This window comes from Copidosoma floridanum, unplaced genomic scaffold (genome assembly GCF_036245765.1).
Source record: "Copidosoma floridanum isolate Cflo_tuat_1 unplaced genomic scaffold, Cflo_Japanese_pri ptg000007l, whole genome shotgun sequence".
NCBI classification, from domain to species: Eukaryota; Metazoa; Arthropoda; class Insecta; order Hymenoptera; family Encyrtidae; genus Copidosoma; species Copidosoma floridanum.
In genome coordinates, this window is record NW_028321884.1 from 3,965,385 (window position 1) to 3,987,414 (window position 22,030).

General features: G+C 41.2%; 1 protein-coding gene across 1 annotated transcript in view; it reads left to right on the forward strand.

Moving 5' to 3' along the window:
* The window catches only part of Trpgamma (Transient receptor potential cation channel gamma), a 69,733-nt gene that overhangs the window by 39,893 nt on the left and 7,810 nt on the right, over positions 1 to 22,030 (forward strand). The window contains exons 3-6 of the mRNA XM_089588447.1: positions 12,313 to 12,677; positions 19,361 to 19,491; positions 20,462 to 20,699; positions 21,624 to 21,968. Of these exons, the coding sequence (XP_089444573.1) occupies positions 12,313 to 12,677; positions 19,361 to 19,491; positions 20,462 to 20,699; positions 21,624 to 21,968 (1,079 nt within the window). The remainder of the gene's footprint in view (positions 1 to 12,312; positions 12,678 to 19,360; positions 19,492 to 20,461; positions 20,700 to 21,623; positions 21,969 to 22,030) is intronic.

Below are 22,030 nucleotides of genomic sequence, written 5' to 3' on the forward strand. Positions count from 1 at the left end.
TGCGGGTGTGGCAAAAGAGAAGATTCTCACGTAGTCCGTCGAGGTCTCTCACATTTTCTTCATACCTGTAGAGTCATATTGTTTGACCCCTGTTTTTTCACTCGTTTGTCAATGTTGCGGTAATCATGAAAAAAATGTATAATGTCCCACGTAGATATTTTATAAATTGTTATCATACAAGTAAAGAGAAAAAAAATAAATAAATAACTTGCACGAATATGGAAAAAGGTTGAGAAAGACTTTTCCTACCAAAGTTCACTCTCGCGTCCCCAACTATCGTTCCCAAAGGCAATGGAAATATTCTCACTGGATGACTTTTTTACCCGAAGCTAGTCGCATAGATAATTTTTAAAGCGAACCCGCTCCGTCAACTGCACCGGGAAGCGTCCGTAGTCGCAATGTTTGTCCTATCGGCACTCCAAGGAATAAAAAAGCTACTGCACGGCGGAGGGGAGATAAGCTCTCCTCCCTTTTTTTTTCCTTCACGGAGCCAATGCACGCTCCCTCCATTTCTCGGAAATTTCTAGTCACCGCGATAAGCTTTCCAACTTTACTTGCCATTTTTTTTATTCCTGCCGTACTCCTGCGTGTCGTACCAGAGATGGCCCCTTGTTTGACGTAATCGCTTCAATGCTCAGAGGAAATGATGTAGTAATGCATTTGTAATGAGTCGTGCGGGGAAACAAAGTTCTTACCGCCGGAAATTCATATCAAATTAAAGTTGGACTTCTCCTTTCGTTTCCTGCACCCAATGGAGTGATCTTCGCTGGCTAGAGTACGAAAAAAGTTCCAAAACTCCAAAAGAGCTTAAAATGTAGTGCCAACAGCCGTTGGTTCGAGAGCCTTGCCAAGGATCCAATGGAATAACTCCGCGAGATGATTCGGTGTAATGCATCCCAGCCAAGCCTCTCTTTTCCTTGTCCCATCAAGTCGTCGCGAGCTCTTACCAGCGCATCTCCCTTGAATTTTTTAAAAGCCATACCTGACCTCCCGAAAGGAGACCCTTCCTTCGGTTACGTAAATGCCGAAAGTGCCGGCTGTACATATTTTATCCGACCCAGGTTTCCGTGGCCAAAGATTTTCGCGGAGGGAGAAATTTACTCGTGGGTGTGAATCACCGGTCTTGCCGAAAGTTTGCATACAACGAGTAGTCGGGAAATCGGGAGCGCGAATGTGCCAAAAGAGAAAAAAAAATGGGGCAGAGGGACGAGCAAAAACAAAGCCCTCAATCCTGTGTCCCCAGTGAAAACTTTGACTTTTAAGTATAGAGACGGCTCGCCCCCTTCCGTTTTGTGCCCTCGCTCGTGGCTACAAGCTGCAGTGACGTTTTACGCGAATCGCGAGCCAAGCGGCTGGAAATATTTTCCGCCATTACCCACCGAGCGGTCCTTCTTTGTTTCTCGATTTTTTTTATTACCCTTCTCGTTCCTCACATTGTACATTGCTTCCTGTGGGCTATTTTCTTCACCTTATTGTGTTGCCGCTCTAATCTTTTGTCCCGCCAAAAGAGCCCTCCAGCGAAATTACTTTAATTTATTAGTTGCCATCTAACGCTATCACCAGAATTATTTGCTTGCTTCGTTCGAGCAGTTTGAGCGGCCATTACTTAAAAAAAAAAAAAAAAATGTCATTACGATCTACAGACTTTGCCACAAGAGAGCAAGCCATTGGTACAACATTAAAATCAGTGTTCGTACCGAAGTAAATTTATTGACCCAAGGCCATATTCTTTTTGTTTTGTGGATTAAAAACCCACCCTTGAATATCTACAATTTTTTATTTAGAATCACCACTCACTCGACACAACACAATCAGCATTTAAATTGCAACGCGTGCATTCATCAACCGGCTTCGTGCATCGCCAGCAAAAAGTCGATGATTTCAATAACCGATACACCCGCTTCCGTCTCCCCAGATTTATTCCTTTGCAAACGCATTTTTCGTCATATAATCGAATAGCTCTCGCTCGACTGGTCAACCTTAATAAAACCTCTTCGCTATCCAAGGAAGCGAGAAACTCTCACTCGTCGATCGTCAATTGTGAAATTGTTGAAAAAAAAAAAAAAATGAATAACAACACAACCACCCTTGTATAAAAAATAACAATAAAGAATAAGCTCTAGCCAAGGGTCGCCCTCTTCGGTAAAGCAAAGTCGACCTCTGCATACGCAAGTGGCAGGGGGGGGGTATCTCGAGGTGCGTCCTCATTCCGCGCCACAGCGGGCAATAGTCCTTGCATCGATAGGATCTGCTAGAGCACCCCCCCCCCACACACACTCTAAAAGGTGGCTCAACTACGGTTCGATCAGCCGCGGCTATCGCTCTCTCCGTATATACTCGTGCCTCCCGCTAAATCTCGCCCTCCTACTTCTCCCGCTGACATTTTCAAAGCGAGCGACGATCGACCGGGGGCCGGCCTACCTCCTGCACGGAACTGATAATTACGCTGGCTGCACGGACTTGGAGGAACGAACTTCCCCTCTCGTGTGTATATACTACGTGCACGACGCGGCACACAGGTGTACAATAATAATAATAATACCGGGGAGCGCGCAAGTGCCGGTGCTGAGGCACGGCACCCGGTACATTGCCCCCCTCTGTGTGTGCAATACTACTCCATCTCTCTCACTCTCTATTGCACTCGCTTTCTCCGTGTGTTGCACCTCTTTTTCTCTGACCCGACTCCCTCTCTCTCTCTCTCTTTTCGCCTCCTTGTACTGTGAAATGCGAGAGAAGGAGGCCTACTACTCGGCACAAATACTCTGGCCTAGTGCGCCAGGGGCCGCATCGCTTAGTGCCCTACCAACGGTAACGTAGTGCACGAGAGAGTTGTGCTGGTGGTGGTAGTGGCACTACACCATCAGCAGCAGCTGAGTTGAAAAACGACGGCAGAATAGCAGTGAAAAGAAAAGCTCCGCTCGCTTACTCTGCTTTCGAGCGACTCGCGTGTTGTAACCCGTCCAGTTACTACTTGTACGATTGTCGATTGTTATTTATTTATTTTTTTTTTTTTTTGGGGGTGGGGTAGTTTTTGTACTTGTGATATGTTCCGGGGCTTGTGTCGATTTTTGTCGGCCGATACTTGAAGAAGGTGGTGAGGAGAAGTAAGGGAGAGTGACGAATTTTTGCTAGAGTGTGTCCTTTGATACCGATCCATCCTGGAAGTGCCTGATATCGTTGTCGCGAACAATTGTAATGGACAAATGAATCTCAAGAAGAAAATGTACACCAAGACCAAGTATATGGTTCTCATTCGCGTGGGTATGTATAATGATAACTCTCGTGTGTTGCTTTTTCTTTTTTTTTGTCGTTATATCGTCGTTGCATTGCGTGAGATGTGCTACCTGACCTACATTATATTTTTTGAACGAGCGAGTGAACTTTTTTTGTTGATTGCAACTTTATTTGTTTTTTCTTTCTTTCGTAGATTGAAGTATAAATGGCAGATTTTTTTTTTAAAGCTCTGTTAATGTGTATTTTTTTTTTGTTTTTTTTTAATTGTGGTGCTAAATTACTTGTAGTTAAATCATTCTTTTATCAGAAGCACTTTATGTGTACATGTAAGTCTATAACAAGTTTTTACTTTCGTTACTAATTTAAAAAGAAATTGTCTCTTAAAAAGTCTTAATTGTATAGAGCCGTAAATCAGCTTTATTTCAATTGCTAAAAAAAAAATTCATCGTATTAATTTAATATCAATGCAAATCGGTCGCAAGGAATAAACAAAAAGAAAAATATTAAGGATCACGAAGGTACTCGTTACTACGTGTAATTGCATAACTTTCCTTGAAGCTCTGGCCTGATTGTGTTGCAGGGCTGGCGTTCGTGTGTACTTTAAATCGTTCCCGCATATATACATCCCATTCGTGGGCGCAGGCGAAAGTAGACCTGGGATATTTCAGCAATAAATCTCGGTTAAATAGTTTTATCGTCGGGCTGGGCGCGATAAGATTATTTTGTCCAGCACCGCATGTAGTTTTTTTTCTTTTCTTCATCTAGTCGAATTAATTTTTCAATTTTTATCCTAACTTACATTTAAATTTAAATTAGACGTTGTAATCAACTCCAAAAAGTTTTTTTTTTTTTTACTTCTACCAAATCGTTCTGATTTGTTGTCCATTCAATGTAAAAGAACGCACTTTACACGTGTTTAAACACGTATTTCAAATAAACGAATACTAGATATGGAAGTGCCTGTACGAGCGTTCAGCTCAAATCGTTCGAAAAACGCGAGAAAAATCGCAGGTTCGATTTTTCATTTCTCAAGATAAACTACGGCTACGCCCGTCTAGGTACGTGTATACATATGCGCCTGGATTTGCGGTTATTTCGCTGCTACCTCGCCCGAGTCAACGCAGCTCCGACAGGAACATGCACGTAAACGGATCTCGTGCTCGTTTCGAAACAACGACTCGCCGAAGGAATGGAAAGCAGATACTATAGGCGAGAGGGCCCGAGACGAGGAAGAGGAAACGCGTGATGTACGACGGCTTACCTATTTATGGAACGAAAATTTGTGAAAATTCGAGCCCTGCATATATGCATGAACGTTTGATGGAAGTATTGCACGCGCACTTTGGCTCGTTTTAAGGTGTTATGGAAAAATGGAGCTAATGATAAAACGAATACGTACAACGTTTCTACCAAAATGGATGGAAGAGGATTTACCTTTTAACGCGACTCGAATGTTTTGGTTAACAAATTTACGGATGCATTGCCCCGTTTGAGCCTCTTTTCGCCACTCCCCTTCTAAAGCAAAGCTCTTACTTTGGCCGGATTTCGTGGGCACGAGGGTGCTTGAGATGCCTCGCTTTGGTTGGAACTTAGGGGGTCAAATCGATTAGCTTGTGGTTTTTTATTACAATTTTTTTTTCCACCTCCCTCCGCGTTTCTCCACTCGACCATCCCAAGCTCAAGACCCCGGAGAGTTTCAATTTCATCCGGAGGAAGGCTCTGAGCAGTTTATTTAGCTAGTTCTTTGCACTTTGATAAAAAGTAAGTGAATCGCAGAGAAAAAACAAAAGTAATTTATCCGTAATTTTCTTTCTCTAATGTTTCAAGCTGGTGCTGGTGGGTAACAAGAGTTTTGTGAACTATTAATTTTATCTTGCACGCCGAAATGGGAGGAGTTGAAAATCATCTCTTTTAGCGGTACTGGTATTACAAGCGAACTTGAACGCTTTGGAGAGGAAGGAGGCAGGAGGGCGATAAATTATAAGAAAACTCGAGCAGCTGAGGGTAAATGTGATTCATTGCCAGAGGAGAGGCTTGAAATCTTTGGTGGTTCAGGAATTGGAATTTACTCCGCTGGCACACGTCCTGGGGACAAGTGTAAGGTGGACTTGGTCGAGATATGTTTGTTTCTATTAACAATGGACAGAACTTTTTGGGATGTTGTGTTTATTTATTCTTCACGATTTGCTCATTGGAAACAATTTTCGTGAAGTAGTAAAACTATTGTAGTAAACAATAAGGTTCATGTGACCTCAACAAGTTTATCTTGACTGACTTACTGAACTTGTGTTTCCAATCAAATCGTTGAATAAAATTTACTGTGTCAAGCGGTCTATTTGTTTCTCAAAGCAACCGAATCACAGAGTCAACTGCCACAGGTATTTACCAGAGAATAACAAACAGACTCGTCGCTGCAGTCGAACAGCACGACAAAAAAAAAGAAAAAAAAAAAAAAAAAAAAAAACAAGCACAAGCTGAGCTTTGACTCCTCGGCTTCCATGGAAAAATAGAAAGAGAGGGGGAGTGGATAAACTGTAGCATTGTGCATACCCTCAGCTAGTTTACACAACTGCTCGAGCTTCGATTTTCAATTCGCCTTCCATGCCCGACTTTTTACTCCACTTTCCCCTATTCCTTTACTGCAGCTTTTTTTCCCCCAACCGATTCAATCGCACGTACTCGCTTGTGCTCTTCGACGAAGCGGTAAATTAAATCTTCACGGAAGCATCGACTATACGAGGAGGAAAGAGTCGAAAGAGACTTTTTTTCACCGACAATGATACACCTCCGGCACTATTTTTTACTCTTCCAATGTTGTTTCTCAGCTCAAATTTCATTTGGACGTGTACATGTCAAGGACACATGCACCGAGAGCGTCAATTCCTCTCCGAAATTCAAAACTGGGGATAAACTTTTTCCTCTTGTGCGACAGAGAGCCAAATAATTCGCAGGCGCTTCGACTTTGACCCCGTCTCGCGGAGATTTAGGACTAACACGCCGACCGACAATTTACACGTGTGTGTTTGTGAGTAAGCTCGCGGGGGAATGGATGCACGCGCAGGGGTGGGCATTTTATTGTCACGCTGAAATTATTAAAACGCTCTTGCCTTGGCTTGGTGTGCAATTATTTTTTCGTGAGCCAGACTATTTCGTGTGTGTTTGCGAGAATGTGGCTTTTGTATAATTGTCTTGACCACAGAGCCGAAACGACTTGCACATTTTGTGGTTTTGTTCAGCCGCCGCTCTGTGAGAAACAAGAGACGCGGAAAATTGTAAAGTTCCAAGCGCATTGTTCCAAGAGCTTGTAAATTGGATTTAAATAAATACCTGGATAAATAAAAAGTTAGTTCTGAAAAATTAAATTTCTTTCCAGCCTTGCTCGGTCGTCTGACTAATACTAGACTTTTACTACTTGTTTCTCTAAAGAGCTAGGTGAACTTGCGTTAACCAAATTTTTAATTACATTGTATGACCAAACCTTGACTTCTACTACTGTTGAGAAACCAAGTAGCCATTATTAATCTTGGACGGTGTGTCTGACCAACACTGGACTTTTACCACTTCCTTTTCTGAAAAGCGAATGAGACAGGCATTTTTAATCTTTATATATTTATCTGACCAACGCTAGGCTTCTACTACTTGTTTCTCTGAAAAGCGAATCAAACCGACTTTGATCAAATTTTCAAAATTATATACTTTTTCTGATCAAATATAAACTTCTACTACTGTTGAAAAGCCAAGTAGCCATTAATAATTTTGGAAGGAGTGTCTGACAAACACTGGACTTTTACCACTTCCTTTTCTGAAAAGCGAATGAGACTGGCGTTTTTAATCTATATATATTTGTCTGACCATTGCTAGGCTTCTACTACTTGTTTGTTTCTCTGAACAGCAAATGAAACTGTTAATCAAATTTTCAAAATTATGTGCCGTGTCTGACCAAATATAGACCTACACTACTGTATGGGGTGAAATAAGGTTGAGCAGTGCGTCTGACCCATGCTGCGCTTTTATCACGTGTTTCCCTGAAAATCGCATCAGTGAGACGTCTTCAACCTTTGGTCCTCCTATACTGACCGAAACTCGACTTCTACACCTCTAAAACATGAACTGAGACGTTTTCAACCTTAGGTGCATTTTCTGACTAATTTTTTACTTTTACTACTTGCTTCTCTGTAAAGAAAATCAGACTGGCGTTTTTAATCTTGGTCACTTTGTTTAATGAACGGTGGACTTTATTTGCTAGCTGGTCAAAAAAGTGAATTACACTGACGTTTATGTTGTCCACTTGTTCAAATTTTTATTTATGGATGTATAAAAATAACCTTAAAACAGTTATTTAAAGATGTAAGAAGAATTACATCATCCAGTTGGAAAGATAAATAAAAAAAAATGTATACCCAGTAATTGAGAACATGCAATTGTTGCAAAAATAAAACAACTTGATATGAATTATTCTTGATACTTTTCTTTTTTACAGCCTAATTTTTTAAAAGTACTTTAAAACAATTAATTTAGAATCGTGTAATATTATATTTAAGACAACAATCTATGGTTTTTTTCAAATGATAGATAAAAAACAACTTCCTGTCAACATTAACTTGCAATTTTATAAAATTTAATATCTCCAAACTTCCCATTGTAATATTAAATAACGTCGTGCGTTGATTGCACGGTTGATTCAGACCTTTCTGATGGCTGATACCGCATACAGTAGGCATACTTTCATCCGAAAATTTAATTTTAAAAATTATTAGTCAGTGGATGATATTTTCGATTTGTTGTAACGTTAATCAAGTAGTACAAAAGTATTAGGCACAATTGAAAATTTAAATTTGTGGAATAGAGTATGGTTTGAGGAAGTCATCTACCAATGTAATGACATCAATTTTTTGGTATTTATCATCATCATCAACTTGGCAAGCCTACTTAATACAAACAACTCATTTGTCAAGCTGCATAAATTCGGCGTTCAACCCGTATATTTGTAAGCCGGCAATTAGATACCTCCGCTTAGCAGCGTCATTGTGCTATTTAGAGCAACACACCAATAGATGTACAGAGAGTGGGAACTTTACTTCAAAGTCGACCTGAATAGATGGAGCGACATTGATCTCGAGACTTTGGCAATTTCCAATCCTACAAGTGCACACCAGTACTAGCAGAGCCCAACTGTAGATATACAATGTATAATTGTATACATCACGCATACATACGTATACATAGTAATTATGGAATTGGTGCCTCATAATCTTATCAACGCGATAAGCTGGCTTTTGAATGAAATATTGGAACACCTGGTGTCAGTTGCTTTTATACTACTTGTCAACTGTTCGTTCATTGCGTCAGCATATTATTACGAGATGTTGGTAAAAAATTGTAATTAACGAACCTTCGAATCTGCAATACAAATGAGCAAATCGATACAAACGAATGACGTTGAAGAATACAAATCGATCCTAATGTCAAATGACAGGTGTCATCTATCGTGGTACTAATTTGAACTCACAATGACGAAAGAGAGGCCATATTATACGATGACCGAGCATTTACGAGTAATACGTGAAAAAGCAACAGGTGTAACGAGTACGTATGGCTCAAAGACGAAAATAGCCAACTAATCTATCCCTATAAATTAGATAAACTGATTGACACGTTTACGCTTGTGTTTGTGAATACGATGATACGATATGGATAAACGCGTTGTGTACACAGTGTGACGTGAGACTTGAAGAAAAAGAATTTTAAGCTTAAAATCGAAATAACAGTGCAAGTTTCGAAAAATTTCACAACCGAATAAACGCACCCAAGAGTGTCGTTAAAATAAATTACAGTCCCTAGTACCAAAAAGTACTCACCTCATCGCGTGAAAAATCTCACAGCCCCGAATGGCCGTAAAGCTCCCACGAGCATAAATACAGTCCTCGCGAAATAAACCAGCAGCGAGAAGGACAAAGTTGCAGTTGCAAAAGAAAAAATTGAAATCCACGTGGTACTCGAGTAACACGACAACCTTCGTCATGAAGCCTCATATATGCGCTTTGTGAAGAGAAAACGCGTAAAATGAATGTGTATCATATGAGTATGGAAAATAAGTAAACACATTTCTCTGATAAACGCTCGTGTTTACAGATGAAAATACGTTTGCAGTGCGAGTTGTTTGCCATATATGTTTCACTTTGAAAAAAGGACAGCATAAATTTCATGCATACCGTGCAGGTAGTAAACATTGTAGGTACTCGGGATAAAAAGTTGAGATCAAAACAAACCACTAGATTTCCCAAAAAAACAAAATTTGCCATCAAAGCCAAAGGAGTACGGAGTATACACACAATGAAGAATTAATTGGCCGCAGATATTCAACGGAGTCAAAAGACCTCGTTAACATCGCGGCATCAATCAGGCCGTATACCGGTGAAAATCATCGGTCGATCGATCGAGCGTAATTACGGTCCCTCATCATCCCCAAAAGACCGTAGTCGTCCGTATCGTCGTAAACGCGTTTTACCGGCGCAATAATGAGCGACAGGGTACTACGGCAATTGTCCTATAGGCGTACCATCCATTGTCGCACAGTCGAGCGAGCGCGTCGCGTGTTTGTCGATCTCCAAAACTTTGCTCGGTCGGAACAACGAGCCAACTCCTCCCTAACACCATACGACATTCGAGCTAATTTGAGGGACCCCCTGCGCTACCCTAGGCGTCGATTGTCGCGCTTCGCTGATGCAGCCATCTGTTTGTATTGACTCGCGTTATCGCCCGATCGACCGAAAGCTCTCACCCACGTATGTCAATAACCGACTATTTCCACGCGAGTCTTGCTCCTGTGATGCCTATATATGTATAGTCCTCGCTTCTACCTTCAAAATGCTTTGTAAAATTGGTGGTTATATTTTCAAAACCACACTTTACGTCTTTCACATGTACAGGCCACAGTATCATTAGACAAAGGCATCCCTCGACTTCCGTGCAGTATCAGCAGAGTCGTTTGAAGCGACTTTTTAATCCCACTGCATGTACACATCAGACAACAGCAGTCGGTGGCCTAAGCGCGTGTTTTAATATTCACGAGACCACACAGGGTTCATTCTGGGCAATCCACGGGGTGTATCCACCTCCTTCGCTATACGTGTAATATTACGTGTAGGCACTCCTTCCTCCGAGCGCTGAACCCCTGTCGTGAATCTTGTCGCCTAGTGGCTGTAATAACGCAGCTGCCGTGTGTATACACAGGTGGTACCGCAAATATATGTACATGCGCACACAGACACGCGGGCACACGTAAAAGCCCGAGGGGGATGAGGAGGGGTGAGATAAGCGCACTTTGGCCCACCGAAGATTGATGACGCGACGTTATGATGCGAAGGAGAGTGGTACAGTGGCGGTGGCGCTAAGGAAGACTTTCGCATGAGTTAGGCACTTTTTAACAACTCCTTCTCGCGCCGTTTCGGAAGCGTATAACCGTGGATCACGTCGGCGTATCCGTGCAGGGGTGCTGGCACGAAAAGCTGCGTATGACTACTATTTTTAAACGTCACCTTTGGATTCGCTGGACCTGAAAATTGTTGCTCGACAAAGTGGGGTTGTAAAAATAATGTTGAAGGTATAGCTTGGAAGAATAAGAGAAAAAATACGACAAAGTTTATGATACGCGATACAACGAACTCGAGGTATTTTCAAAGAGATAACCGTACACGAGCAGCTGTATGAGAAGAAACGATAACGCGGAAAAAGAGAGGGAGTACCATAGTTTCTAATGATCACCGACACGATATTCTCTCGTGTTTTCTTTTTCCTCTCTTTTTTTCTCCTAATCTCTCCTTCCCGCTCTCGCTGGGTACAACGAGTAATTTTTTCTAGTGCCCTTTATGCCATTCCCCCCAGCGTAACGACAAAACATTCTGTAGAATATTCCGCGCTGCTGTATGTTTTTCTTTTTAATAAATGTATACGCACAGGAAAAAAAAAAAATGAGCACTCGCTCAGTGGTGTAAAGGAGTCTTAATGTTGTTGCATAATCGAAACGTACCTGTAGGATATCCCGTAAAATTAAGCCGTGGAATGAGCTTGCAAGGCGAGGCACGCACTCGGTATCAGCACGTAAAATTAGGCACTCGCTTCCTAGATAACGCTAAACATAACAACGTGAAATTTCCTTGGCATAAAACGCGGGATTTCCCCAAGTCATGCCTCGCGCAAGAGTAGCTGTCAATTTTCCATCCCTCTCTTTTTTCACGACCGTATCTGCGAACAACTCGCGATAAACACTGCTCGTTCTCGTTTGCTTGTCTCCTGGCATTTTCTGCATTTGTTCCCCCACCGGCTTATCCACGGCCTTATATTATCATCCGTCGGTTGCTGTTTCGGTTTAACCAGGAGGGAGTCAGCTTTACGACATCAGGCGTGGCGCGCTCGTGTATCGCTCTCGAGGGTGCGGATGTGATCAGAATTTCAATGCCTCGCTGTGGGCAATCTAGGAGATCTGTGCTGACGTAACTACATTGGGAAATGGTGTGTTTTCTCTCTAGCTATGCTTCGTACTTGAAAAAAGGATTCGCGTAGTAATGCCAATTTTACATGCGTAGGACCGATAAATTTGCAAGTAGTATGGGTGGATGAACGATTTAGACGGAAAAAAAAAAAAAGAAAAATTGGATTTATGGTCTACAAAGCGATTACGATTGAGGAACGGCGATCCTATTTCCGTGAACTTTGGGGTTTCAGAAAACTGTAAAAACTTCAATCTACGAAGCCATCGAAGGAAACAGGGATAAGGAAGCGAGGGACAAAAAGTTTCCCACCTACGATTAGATAACAAAAGTCGCGTGTCAATTTAATTCTCTCGCCAAATCAAATCACAAAACTAGCGCTTCGTCGAACGCACACGCGTGAAATTTCCTCGTTTCGAAGATACACCCACGGGCAACAAAAAACCCCATAAATATTCTCCCCTCCTCCAACCCCCGACCATCCCTTATCTCGAACACATCCTGTAACCCCCCGAAGAAAATAAACAAACAAGTTGCAGCGATGCGTCGTGGTATTAAAAAAAGTTGTCTGTTTTTCTTTCCCGGACAGAGAGCGCGGGCGAAGATGAGGATCAGTTCACCAGGGGCACGGGATCCCCTGGTGGTGGCGGCGGTGGCGAAGGAGGCGCCGAGCCGCAGCAGCCAACGACGAGCTCGTCGACGATAGCCACGCCAGCCCTCACAACGTCAACGACCCACTTGAGGATGGCCGATAGCAGTCGGCCGCGGGGCCTCCTCGCGAGGAGCTCCCGGCCGCCCGGCCACGTCAACTTCGACCCCGAGGCGCCCCCCAGCCCCGGTTTCAAGCCGAGTGTGCTACCCGGGTCGGCCGGTGGTGGGCTGCCCAACCCCTACCATCGGCCCTCCCAGCAGATGAACTTCCTCGAGAAGCCCGACGTTGACAAGAAGGTCAAGGTGAGTGTCGATCTCTTCCCTCGTGGGGCTTCTTCCATGGGTTTCGCAATGTTGGTATAACTGTAGGGTACTTTAAGTGGAATGAGAGATTGGCGTCTTGGGATGTCCTTGGAAAAGTAGCTTTTGAATGTTTGAGGACCCTTACAGAGAGTATAGGCAAACACTCCGAGTACTTTTGTCCGATGCGAGTAGTGAATTTTTTAACGACTAACTTGCACTCGTTTGAACATTCTTTTTTTTTTTTGCTTAGCCTATCTGTCTTAAAAATTTACGGAAAGGTGAATAATTTCAAAAGTGGCCTTTAAAGTGTTTTTGTTTCGTAACTATGCGTGGATATTGCAAGAAAGAGCTCGAGTAAGAAGGAATTTTCAAAGCCTCCTTCATTTTGCATTGTGCTCTATAGCTATTGTATTTTCAAGTAAATTTCTTTGTGAAAAATCTGATTTAATTTGGAAATTTTATATCTTGGTAAAAATAACAGCAACAAAAAAAAACAATACATATGCGTCATGAGGAACTTTTCTCTGAAAAGCATAAGGTTAGTGCTGCATCTTCTGTGGTGTAAAAAAAAAAATTTTTTTCTTACGTAAGCTTCGAAATATGTATTTAATGATATTCAACTAGGCGCGGAATGTAATTGAATTTCGGTTTGTTGCTAAAAAAAAAAAGAAAGAAGACGTCCCCAGAAAGATAAGAAAAAGTGTAGATAACACGATAACAACCTCAACATCGTTGATCCAACTTACGGAAAAGTTTCCGCGTTAAATCCGTTGCAAAACTTTCCTCCCACCATATGTCGCTCTATTTTTCTATTATTTTTTCGCTTTCCTTTCTCTTTGACTTTTTTCTGACGCAATCTTCTCTCTTTCTATTATCATTTTTTTTTTTTACTCTGAACTCTTACACTTTTTTCTTCCTTATCGAGTAAAACACGTTTACTTTTCCTCATTATTTTTTCTTTACACATCAACGTATTCATTTATTTATTAGTATTATACAGTGCATATATTAAATTTAAAAAAAAGTAATACTTTTAAAGTTGAAAATTTCAGTTCAACAAGTAATGTTAACAAGAGTAGCAGTACACACTACTTAACGAATCACACTATGTATTGTAAGATTGTAAATGAACCAGCTATACTCGTCGCGGTGAAGATATGCTTTTAATACATCATGCATTTACATCAAGTGCACTATCCATCATCATCTCCATTAACCAGCCACTATTCCATCTTGTCACTTTATTCTCTGCTCTACAACTTATTTTGCAAATGAATATCAACTAGACGCGAATCTTTTGAGGATATTTACATGAGCCGTAGTAACGCTGGGATGAACAAAATTAACGAGCGTTAATTCACCACAGTATGTTTGTGTCCTCCAAGTGCACTCTTTGTAATCCATCTTTTGGTAAAACAACATTTTATAACTGTTTTTGTAGTTCAGTTCATTTTTTTTATACAAGTATAATACAATTAATTTACTTAAAATGTAATACATGACTGACATTATTAATCACTAATTGGGCATGTATTAATATATAAGCGTCAAATCTGATGCACAAAACGATATTCAGATATTTACGCGCTAGCTGTCTAAGGTAATTAAAATATTCTTTGCACCTAATTTAGTTCGATAAGTATAGGCATTAAACTGTCGTGCATAATCCAAGTCAAATTCTACTTAGCAAACTTTTCTCACCACAACGCTCCTCTTAAGACATTTTAATACTTGATTTCGTTCTCGGAACTCGAGTTTGTTTTTACCTTAATTGAAGATTTTACGAGCCATCCAATAACAAATTTTTTTTTTTTTAATTTGAACGAGTGCCTAATTCGTCCCTCCACTTTTATTGGCTCGTCCACAATAAATTTACCCTCCAAACAGTCACCACGTAAACATTTTTTCCACGCGCCTCATAAACTCGTCGTAGCTGAGAGCTGCATCACTTTTAGTACGCACTTAATCACTTAAGCACCGCCAGTCCCTTTCCCCCAAAAAACGAAATAAAAGGACTGTACCTCCAATGCATTTACAATGTTGGCTCCCCACGCGATCTGAAAATTAAGCATACTATTATTGGAGATATTCATAACCATTACAAACAGAAGGACATCCATCTTAGCTCACATTTCCCTTTCAGTTTTCGCAAACACCGTAGGCTCTTCGGATCGAGTCTCGCGAGCTTGACAATAGACTCCTCTGTGTACACACGCTCATCACTTCCGTATGCTCAGTTTCATTTCCATTCATTGGCTAATGCCTCCATGTCTCTTTGGATCCTAATGGCGTATGTATGTGTAAGGGGATGTTTCTAATAACGTTTCGCTGTCGCAGATCCCAGGCGTCTCGTAGTCGCCGTTTGACTGGCACGCGTCCGGCAACAGCGTCCCTTTCCATAACTCAGGAATAGGCACCTCAGTTGCAAAGATACCAAATGCCGTTCGTCAAAAGATGACTGTAACCTTCTTTTACTACTTGATTTGAATTTTCTTTATATATTATCTTGGATACGAGATATATTTCAATACGTACTACAACACAGAGAATAATAAAACAGTAGTAATAATTCAAAATATCTCTTCAGACTAAATTTAAAAATTTTTTTAGCTTGTCTGACTATAACCTTCTATTACAACTTGATTTGAATTTTCTTTACATATCATCCATAAAACAAGATGTATTTCGATATGTATTACAGCTCAAAGATTTGAAAAACAGAAGTAATAATTAAAAATATCTCTTCAGAGTAAATTAAAAAAATTTTTTTAGCTTGTCTGACTATAACCTTCTATTACTACTTGATTTGAATTTTCTTTACATATCATCCGTAAAACAAGATGTATTTCGATATGTATTACAGCTCAAAGATTTGAAAAACAGAAGTAATAATTAAAAATATCTCTTCAGAGTAAATTAAAAAAATTTTTTTAGCTTGTCTGACTATAACCTTCTATTACTACTTGATTTGAATTTTCTTTACATATCATCCGTAAAACAAGATGTATTTCGATATGTATTACAGCTCAAAGATTTAAAAAACAGAAGTAATAATTAAAAATATCTCATCAGAGTAAATTAAAAAAAAAATTTGTTTAGCTTGTCTGACTGTAACCTTCTACTACTACTTAATTTGAGTTGTCGCTCTTGTACAAAAGATAGAAGGCTTATTTACTTTAGCATCTGATAGAGCAGTTAAAAATTTTATTTCTTAATTATCCAAAAAATCAGCCGTGTTTATGAAATAATTAAATAAAAATCGTAAACACATGCACACAACTTATCAATTTATAGTTACGTAGTATACTTAACAAGTCACTTGAACTAGATGTTTTTGATTCATTCAAATGCCTGTAACATTTATATGTGAAAATATAATTCATACAATTATTTCAATTGCAACAATCTTTGCTTGAACACTTTTACATATTAATTATGAAACCTTTCATGCGCCCCTTTTAAATTTAATTTATTTGCTCGAAAATTGTGAAAAAGTTTACTCAAAGCTGAAATATTCATTACCTCGGCATTTTCATCCTACAAAATTCAATTTCCTCGTAAGTTTAAAATACGCGCTATCCGTGCTGCTGTAGGCAAAGGACGAAGAGAAAGAAAAGGCTAGCGAAAAAAAGTAAAAATTGTCGAACCAGCATCTCATTGAAATTGAATTAGCCGTGCCGAAGCACCAGAAATTCGATTCCCGCGATCGAGTTTAAGTCATCGCTTCTGCCTAACTCCGTACTAAGTGTGACAGAGCACCGGCCTTCTTCGCGCTCTACGCAATTTCATCACCTCTAATCTTATTGTTTTTGTTGTGGTTGAAGAAAAAAAAACGATCCAAGAGATCCATAAAGCTGTTATGGTTGTTTGTTTGCGTTCATCGCTCAATTTTATCGTGTTTTCGTGTGAAGATGACAAATCAAGTATTGCAGCTGAAGGGATAGCCGCAATTAAATAAAAAAATTACGGAAAACTGACAAATGATTCCGAAAAAGGTGCACATAAGAGGGAATGTACAAAAAGCCTAGCTTTCCGCTCTGACCGCCGTCGATTTATCTTAAGCTTTATCAACATTCGTAGGGAATTACGCGGCAGAAAAACAAGGAAGATAAATAATGGAGGAACGCAAAATCACAAGCACCGAGAGGACATCAATCAGTACGGGATACGAGATTGCATTACCGTACACTGCATGGTATACGCGCACTATTGACCTAGAAAAAAATATATATCAGATCCGCAGGAAGCACTGCCTCACCCCATGTTTTCCTCGGCCGATCCTCATTAGCTTTTGTTCTGTTTCCCTCTATCTTCAGCGTCCTTTTGGTGTTATGTCCCACATACATGGGGAAGAAAAGTTTTGTGCGTCGTTGTTGAGTTATACCATCAGAAATATTTTCTTTCTCAAGTTGTGGAATCTGATGATGTTTTTTTTACGATTCACAACATACCTAATGCTACGCTGTTTGCTTTCCTTTATATTACATCAAATCAAACAGGATAAATTTATCATTAAACGTTCGTTCTAACAAAGCTCCTACGTGTGAAAAACATAAGTTTTACGTATTTATATGAAAAAGCGGCAAATCTTTTGTTTTAAAGGGCCATATGGAAAACTGGAATTAATTTCAAGGCAGTTTTAATATCAAGATGAAAAATTCAAAATAAAAATTTAGAAAAAACAACTCGCTCTGCTCTAGTATCCGTAGAAACAAAATCCCTCTTGAGAGTATTATTGTGCAAAAGTTGAGAATACTTATGAAAAATATGGAAAAATAATGATTACGGTACAAACAACAGTTGCGCCTAGAAAAATTATTCGAGAGCTTAAAAATATTCCAAGATTAAAATGCGTGCAGCTCTATATTTTTACACCACTTTCCAAACGTAACAAATGCAAGTTACGTTACTCGAACATGTAGTTAAAAATAAATAAAAAAATAAAAACTTATGAATCATCGAAAAAAAGCTCCTATCAAAGCGATGCTCAAGCAGCCCCATCTCGACTAAAGTCCAGGGAAAAAAAAAACGAGAAGCCATGAGAAAGCCATACACGAGAAGAAAACGAGCTTGCGACACACACCGTATTAGCTCTCTCGGGAATAATCCACCCTCCCGCCCCTCGTTTCCGCGACTCTCCAAGGAGCGAGGAGCAAGCGCCGAGCAGTGACATCGAGTGCGAGACACCGCGTACACGTACAAGCACGTACGTGCCAAGGAAGAAAGGGACAAGCGATATTTGCCGTGGCGCTCCCCTAATTGCCAGGCGTCGCCGCGCCCTCGGCACACACGCTGTTCATCATACAGGATATATCCCACCCACCCCTCGCTGCCTCTTCTCCTTATTCTCAACAATGTCCCTTCTTTATTTCCGAGTACTTGGCCACTTACGGCGCAAGCTCTTGGCTATGAGTTCGGTGTATCGCGGCTACTGGCATCAATTATTCAGAGTTATTGGTTTTTTCGTTGCTATACGTTATTACCAAATTCATCAAAACTTTTACTTGTTTTTCATAGTCTAAAATAATAATCGACTCGAATTCCATCTCCAGCGACAGAGAGTGAATTTTAATTGGGAGAGCAATTTTACTTTACTTAAATTCAAATTTATACTAATAACAAAAGCGTCGGAGCCGGCACTGTTGCTGCAGAACTATATAATAATCCTTGCGCTCCGATTAACTCCTAGTAGCTAAATAGGTATACTTATGACTCGAGACTGGTGACGACTTTTGCTAGTTTTTTTTTTTTTTTTTTTTTTTATAAAAGTATTTAATTTCACCTTTTAGTATACAAGAGACATCGATTTATATTGCACACGCGCTTGTTGTTGACAGTGCGAATTACAATTTATAAATAGTCGTGGGGTACGTTTGTCGGTAATTACAGCGGCTCTCTCGTCTTACTCGATCCAAGAGGCTCCTTTTGATGGAACTGCAATTCTGCGATCGACACTCCGAATTAATAGAGCACATCATACTCGCCGTAGCTTCAGATGTACGCAGTATACACACTTGTACAGCTTGACTTGGAACAGAGTCGGGACTAACGAGAACCCCGACGCATCGAACAATGGCCACATTTTTCCGGTTAATTTGTATGCGCTCCCTGCAATCTCACGCTCTTATTTTTTTGCTTCGTCCCTTTTCATTTGCACTCACTTTTTCAATTTTTCCCCCCCTTTCATTGTGCGACCCAACTCTCTAACGTCCTTTCTTCTTTTTTTTCTTTTCTAGTAATAAAACATTTTTTTTTTTTCTTTTTTTCTAATGCTTCGAGAAAAAAGAATAATAGCACACAGTTGCAACGTACCGGTGTTTAATCACCGATATCGTGAGTAATGAACGAAGCACTCATGGCGCTGTGATATAATTAAAGGCAAGCACCGGATGCTCAGGAGAATTACATCATGAGGTTCTCGTGGAGAAAACTCGTGTATTGTAACTGTCAAGTTTCATGACGATTTGACGATGAGATGAACTAGTCGTCCCTTCGCTTGTTCGTCTAGGCATTATACTTTTGGTAACAAAGTACCAAATTCTAGCTCTCTGCAACGGTATCTCTGGTTACTGTCAAGCCTGCGTCATACGTTTACCGAGACGTCAGAGGCACTGTGAAAAAAATAAACAAAATCACATGACGCGCAATGTAATTTTGTTGGGGGAAAAAACTTGCTATTACAGAGGCACAGCATCCACGGCATGATGGAGGACGAGAACGTAATAAGGCCGCACCAGGAGATACACCGGCTCTCGCTGGACGACAAAAAGTTCCTGCTGGCCGTGGAGCGCGGCGACGTGGCCGGAGTCAGAAAGTAAATCACATTCGCTCAACCAGCCCGACCTTGTTTTCCTCCCAAAAGCCCTCTCCCACACGTACCTGAGTGTTTTTTTTTTTTTTTTCTTCCAACGGGCCCACACGGTGCTTTGAAATTTATCGCTCGGCTGCTGTGCTGTTTAATTTATCCCATAAAGCCGTATGGAAAGGGATTTTGGAAAAGACGCGTATAACACAGTCACGCGGCGAGAGCAATTAAATGAGCGCTTAACCTTCCCTGCCACGACAATGTTAATTCAAAGTATGTAATTAAAGATGGAGCGAGTGGAAAAATACAGCGTCCGACTCGCGTAATTATCCTGGTTAAGAGTACTTTTTTTTTTTTTTTTTTTTTTTTTCATTGGCTACGCGTAAATAAATACACGCGCGCAAGGGATGGAAGGACGCTCCTTTCCTCATTCGCATTGTACAACGGCACGTAGGTACACGTTGGAGGACTAAGAAACTCTACGGAATTTTGGTTTTTTTTTTTCTACAAAATTACATGGACTCGCTCGAAAAATTAATGAGATAAGTGCACAGTACATTTGCGTCAATTCGCGGCGTCTGACCTGTCTCGGCTTATACTACTTAAAACGCGGACGAGTGTAACGTGATATAGGGTGCGTGTAAACTATATGCGGAAGTACACCGAATCGTTCGTGATCAAATGCCGATAAGCGTCGATACATTTTGGCTGTCTTTGCTACCATGAAACGAAAAAGGTATGGATCGTGTAGTTAAGGCTTTTTTACAACTTTTGCGTGTCTCTATTACATCATCTAGTGACTTTTATTTAATAAACTGCACAGATTTTGATTTTATAGTCCCCCTCAAAATCAGCACCACCACAATACAAATCTCACTCCAATTCAAATTGCTTTTACCCCTCCGATGATTTTATTTTATTTTTTGTTTCTCCAATGGAAACGGCTGTGATGAAATTGTCGTTTATTTCTTACAAAAAGGATGCTGGAATTAGATGCGGGCAAAACGAAGATCAACATAAACTGCGTCGACCCATTGGGCAGGTCGGCCCTGCTGATGGCCATCGACAACGAGAACCTGGAGATGGTGAGTCTGTTGATCGAGTTCAAGGTCGACACGAAGGACGCCCTGCTGCACGCCATATCCGAAGAGTTTGTCGAGGCGGTCGAGCTACTCCTCGACCACGAGGACAGCTTCCACCGGGAGGGCGAGCCCAACGTAAGAAGCTCTGTGTCATCAAAGTGCCATGTGCCTGTTCGTAGTTATTTTACCTCTAGTACATATACCCACACATATATACGTACATACATACATACATACATACGTTCATACACAGTAACCAACTGTATTGCCCTTGTCTTATTTGATGTCCCTATAGTAATTGTTTTAGAAGTCGTAATAATCGTAATGTACTTATTATGGAATGCTTGGCTCACTATAGATTACGTGTCGTTATAATACGCTCACAAAATTTGGGCCTTCTGTTTCGTATATAAATGGAAAAAAAGACAAGGTGCATTTTGTTGAAACGTTTCAAAGTCTCAAGTAAACCCTGACTCCTCACACCGATAACCCAAACGCATCTCGTAAAGAGCTTGCGCGAAAATTTCCATCCCGCATGACTGTGCACGCGAAAACGTTGGCTCACGCCCGCAAAGTCCCAAGACTCGACGACGAGTAGAGGGAAGAACAACTTTGTAACACCTGCCTGGCACGGAAAACGCATCTCCAGAGTCAAGTAGCGCCAGCACCGCTGGAGTAGCGCACTAGACTGGCTGCTAATTAAAACCCGACTCTCCCATCACCCCCGAGCGCTAATAAGACGCGCCCGGGCTACCGCTCGCGAGAGCCGAAACGCGCGGTAATCGGCTTTCGTGTACAAGAAAAAAAAAAAAAAAAAAAAAAAAACCAAGTCTGCGGCTTCGTTTGACTACGGCTGAGCCAAGAATGAATTGGTAATTGCTCCCAGGCGCGTCTTCCTCCCGCAATCAATGGTCGGAGTTGACTTGCTTCGTCTCGCGATGGAGACAGATCTAAATGAAAGAAAAAGTGCTCGAAACGTTTCAACAAATATGGCCGAGCCAACGTGAAATCGATAAGCCCAAACGATTAACCCCCCGAGTCCTGTGTCGGGGTGATTAGAGCTGGGAAGCACTGCCAACCGACACGGCGACCTTCACGCCGGACATAACCCCGCTGATCCTCTCGGCGCACCGGGACAACTACGAGATCATAAAGATCCTGCTGGACCGGGGAGCCCTGATGCCGGTGCCCCATGATGTTCGCTGCGGCTGCGACACGTGCGTCCAGTCGCGGCAGGAGGACTCGCTTCGACACTCCCGCAAACGCATCAACACCTACAGGGCCCTCGCCTCGCCCTCGCTCATCTCCCTCTCCTCCAAGGACCCCATACTCACGGCCTTCGAGCTCTCCTGGGAACTACGCCGGCTGTCGTTCCTCGAGCATGAGTTCAAGTGCGAGTACCAGGTAACTCCAGTTTCAGTCTCATTTTTCTTACCAAAAATAAAGTGCGTTACCTCGGTTGGTTG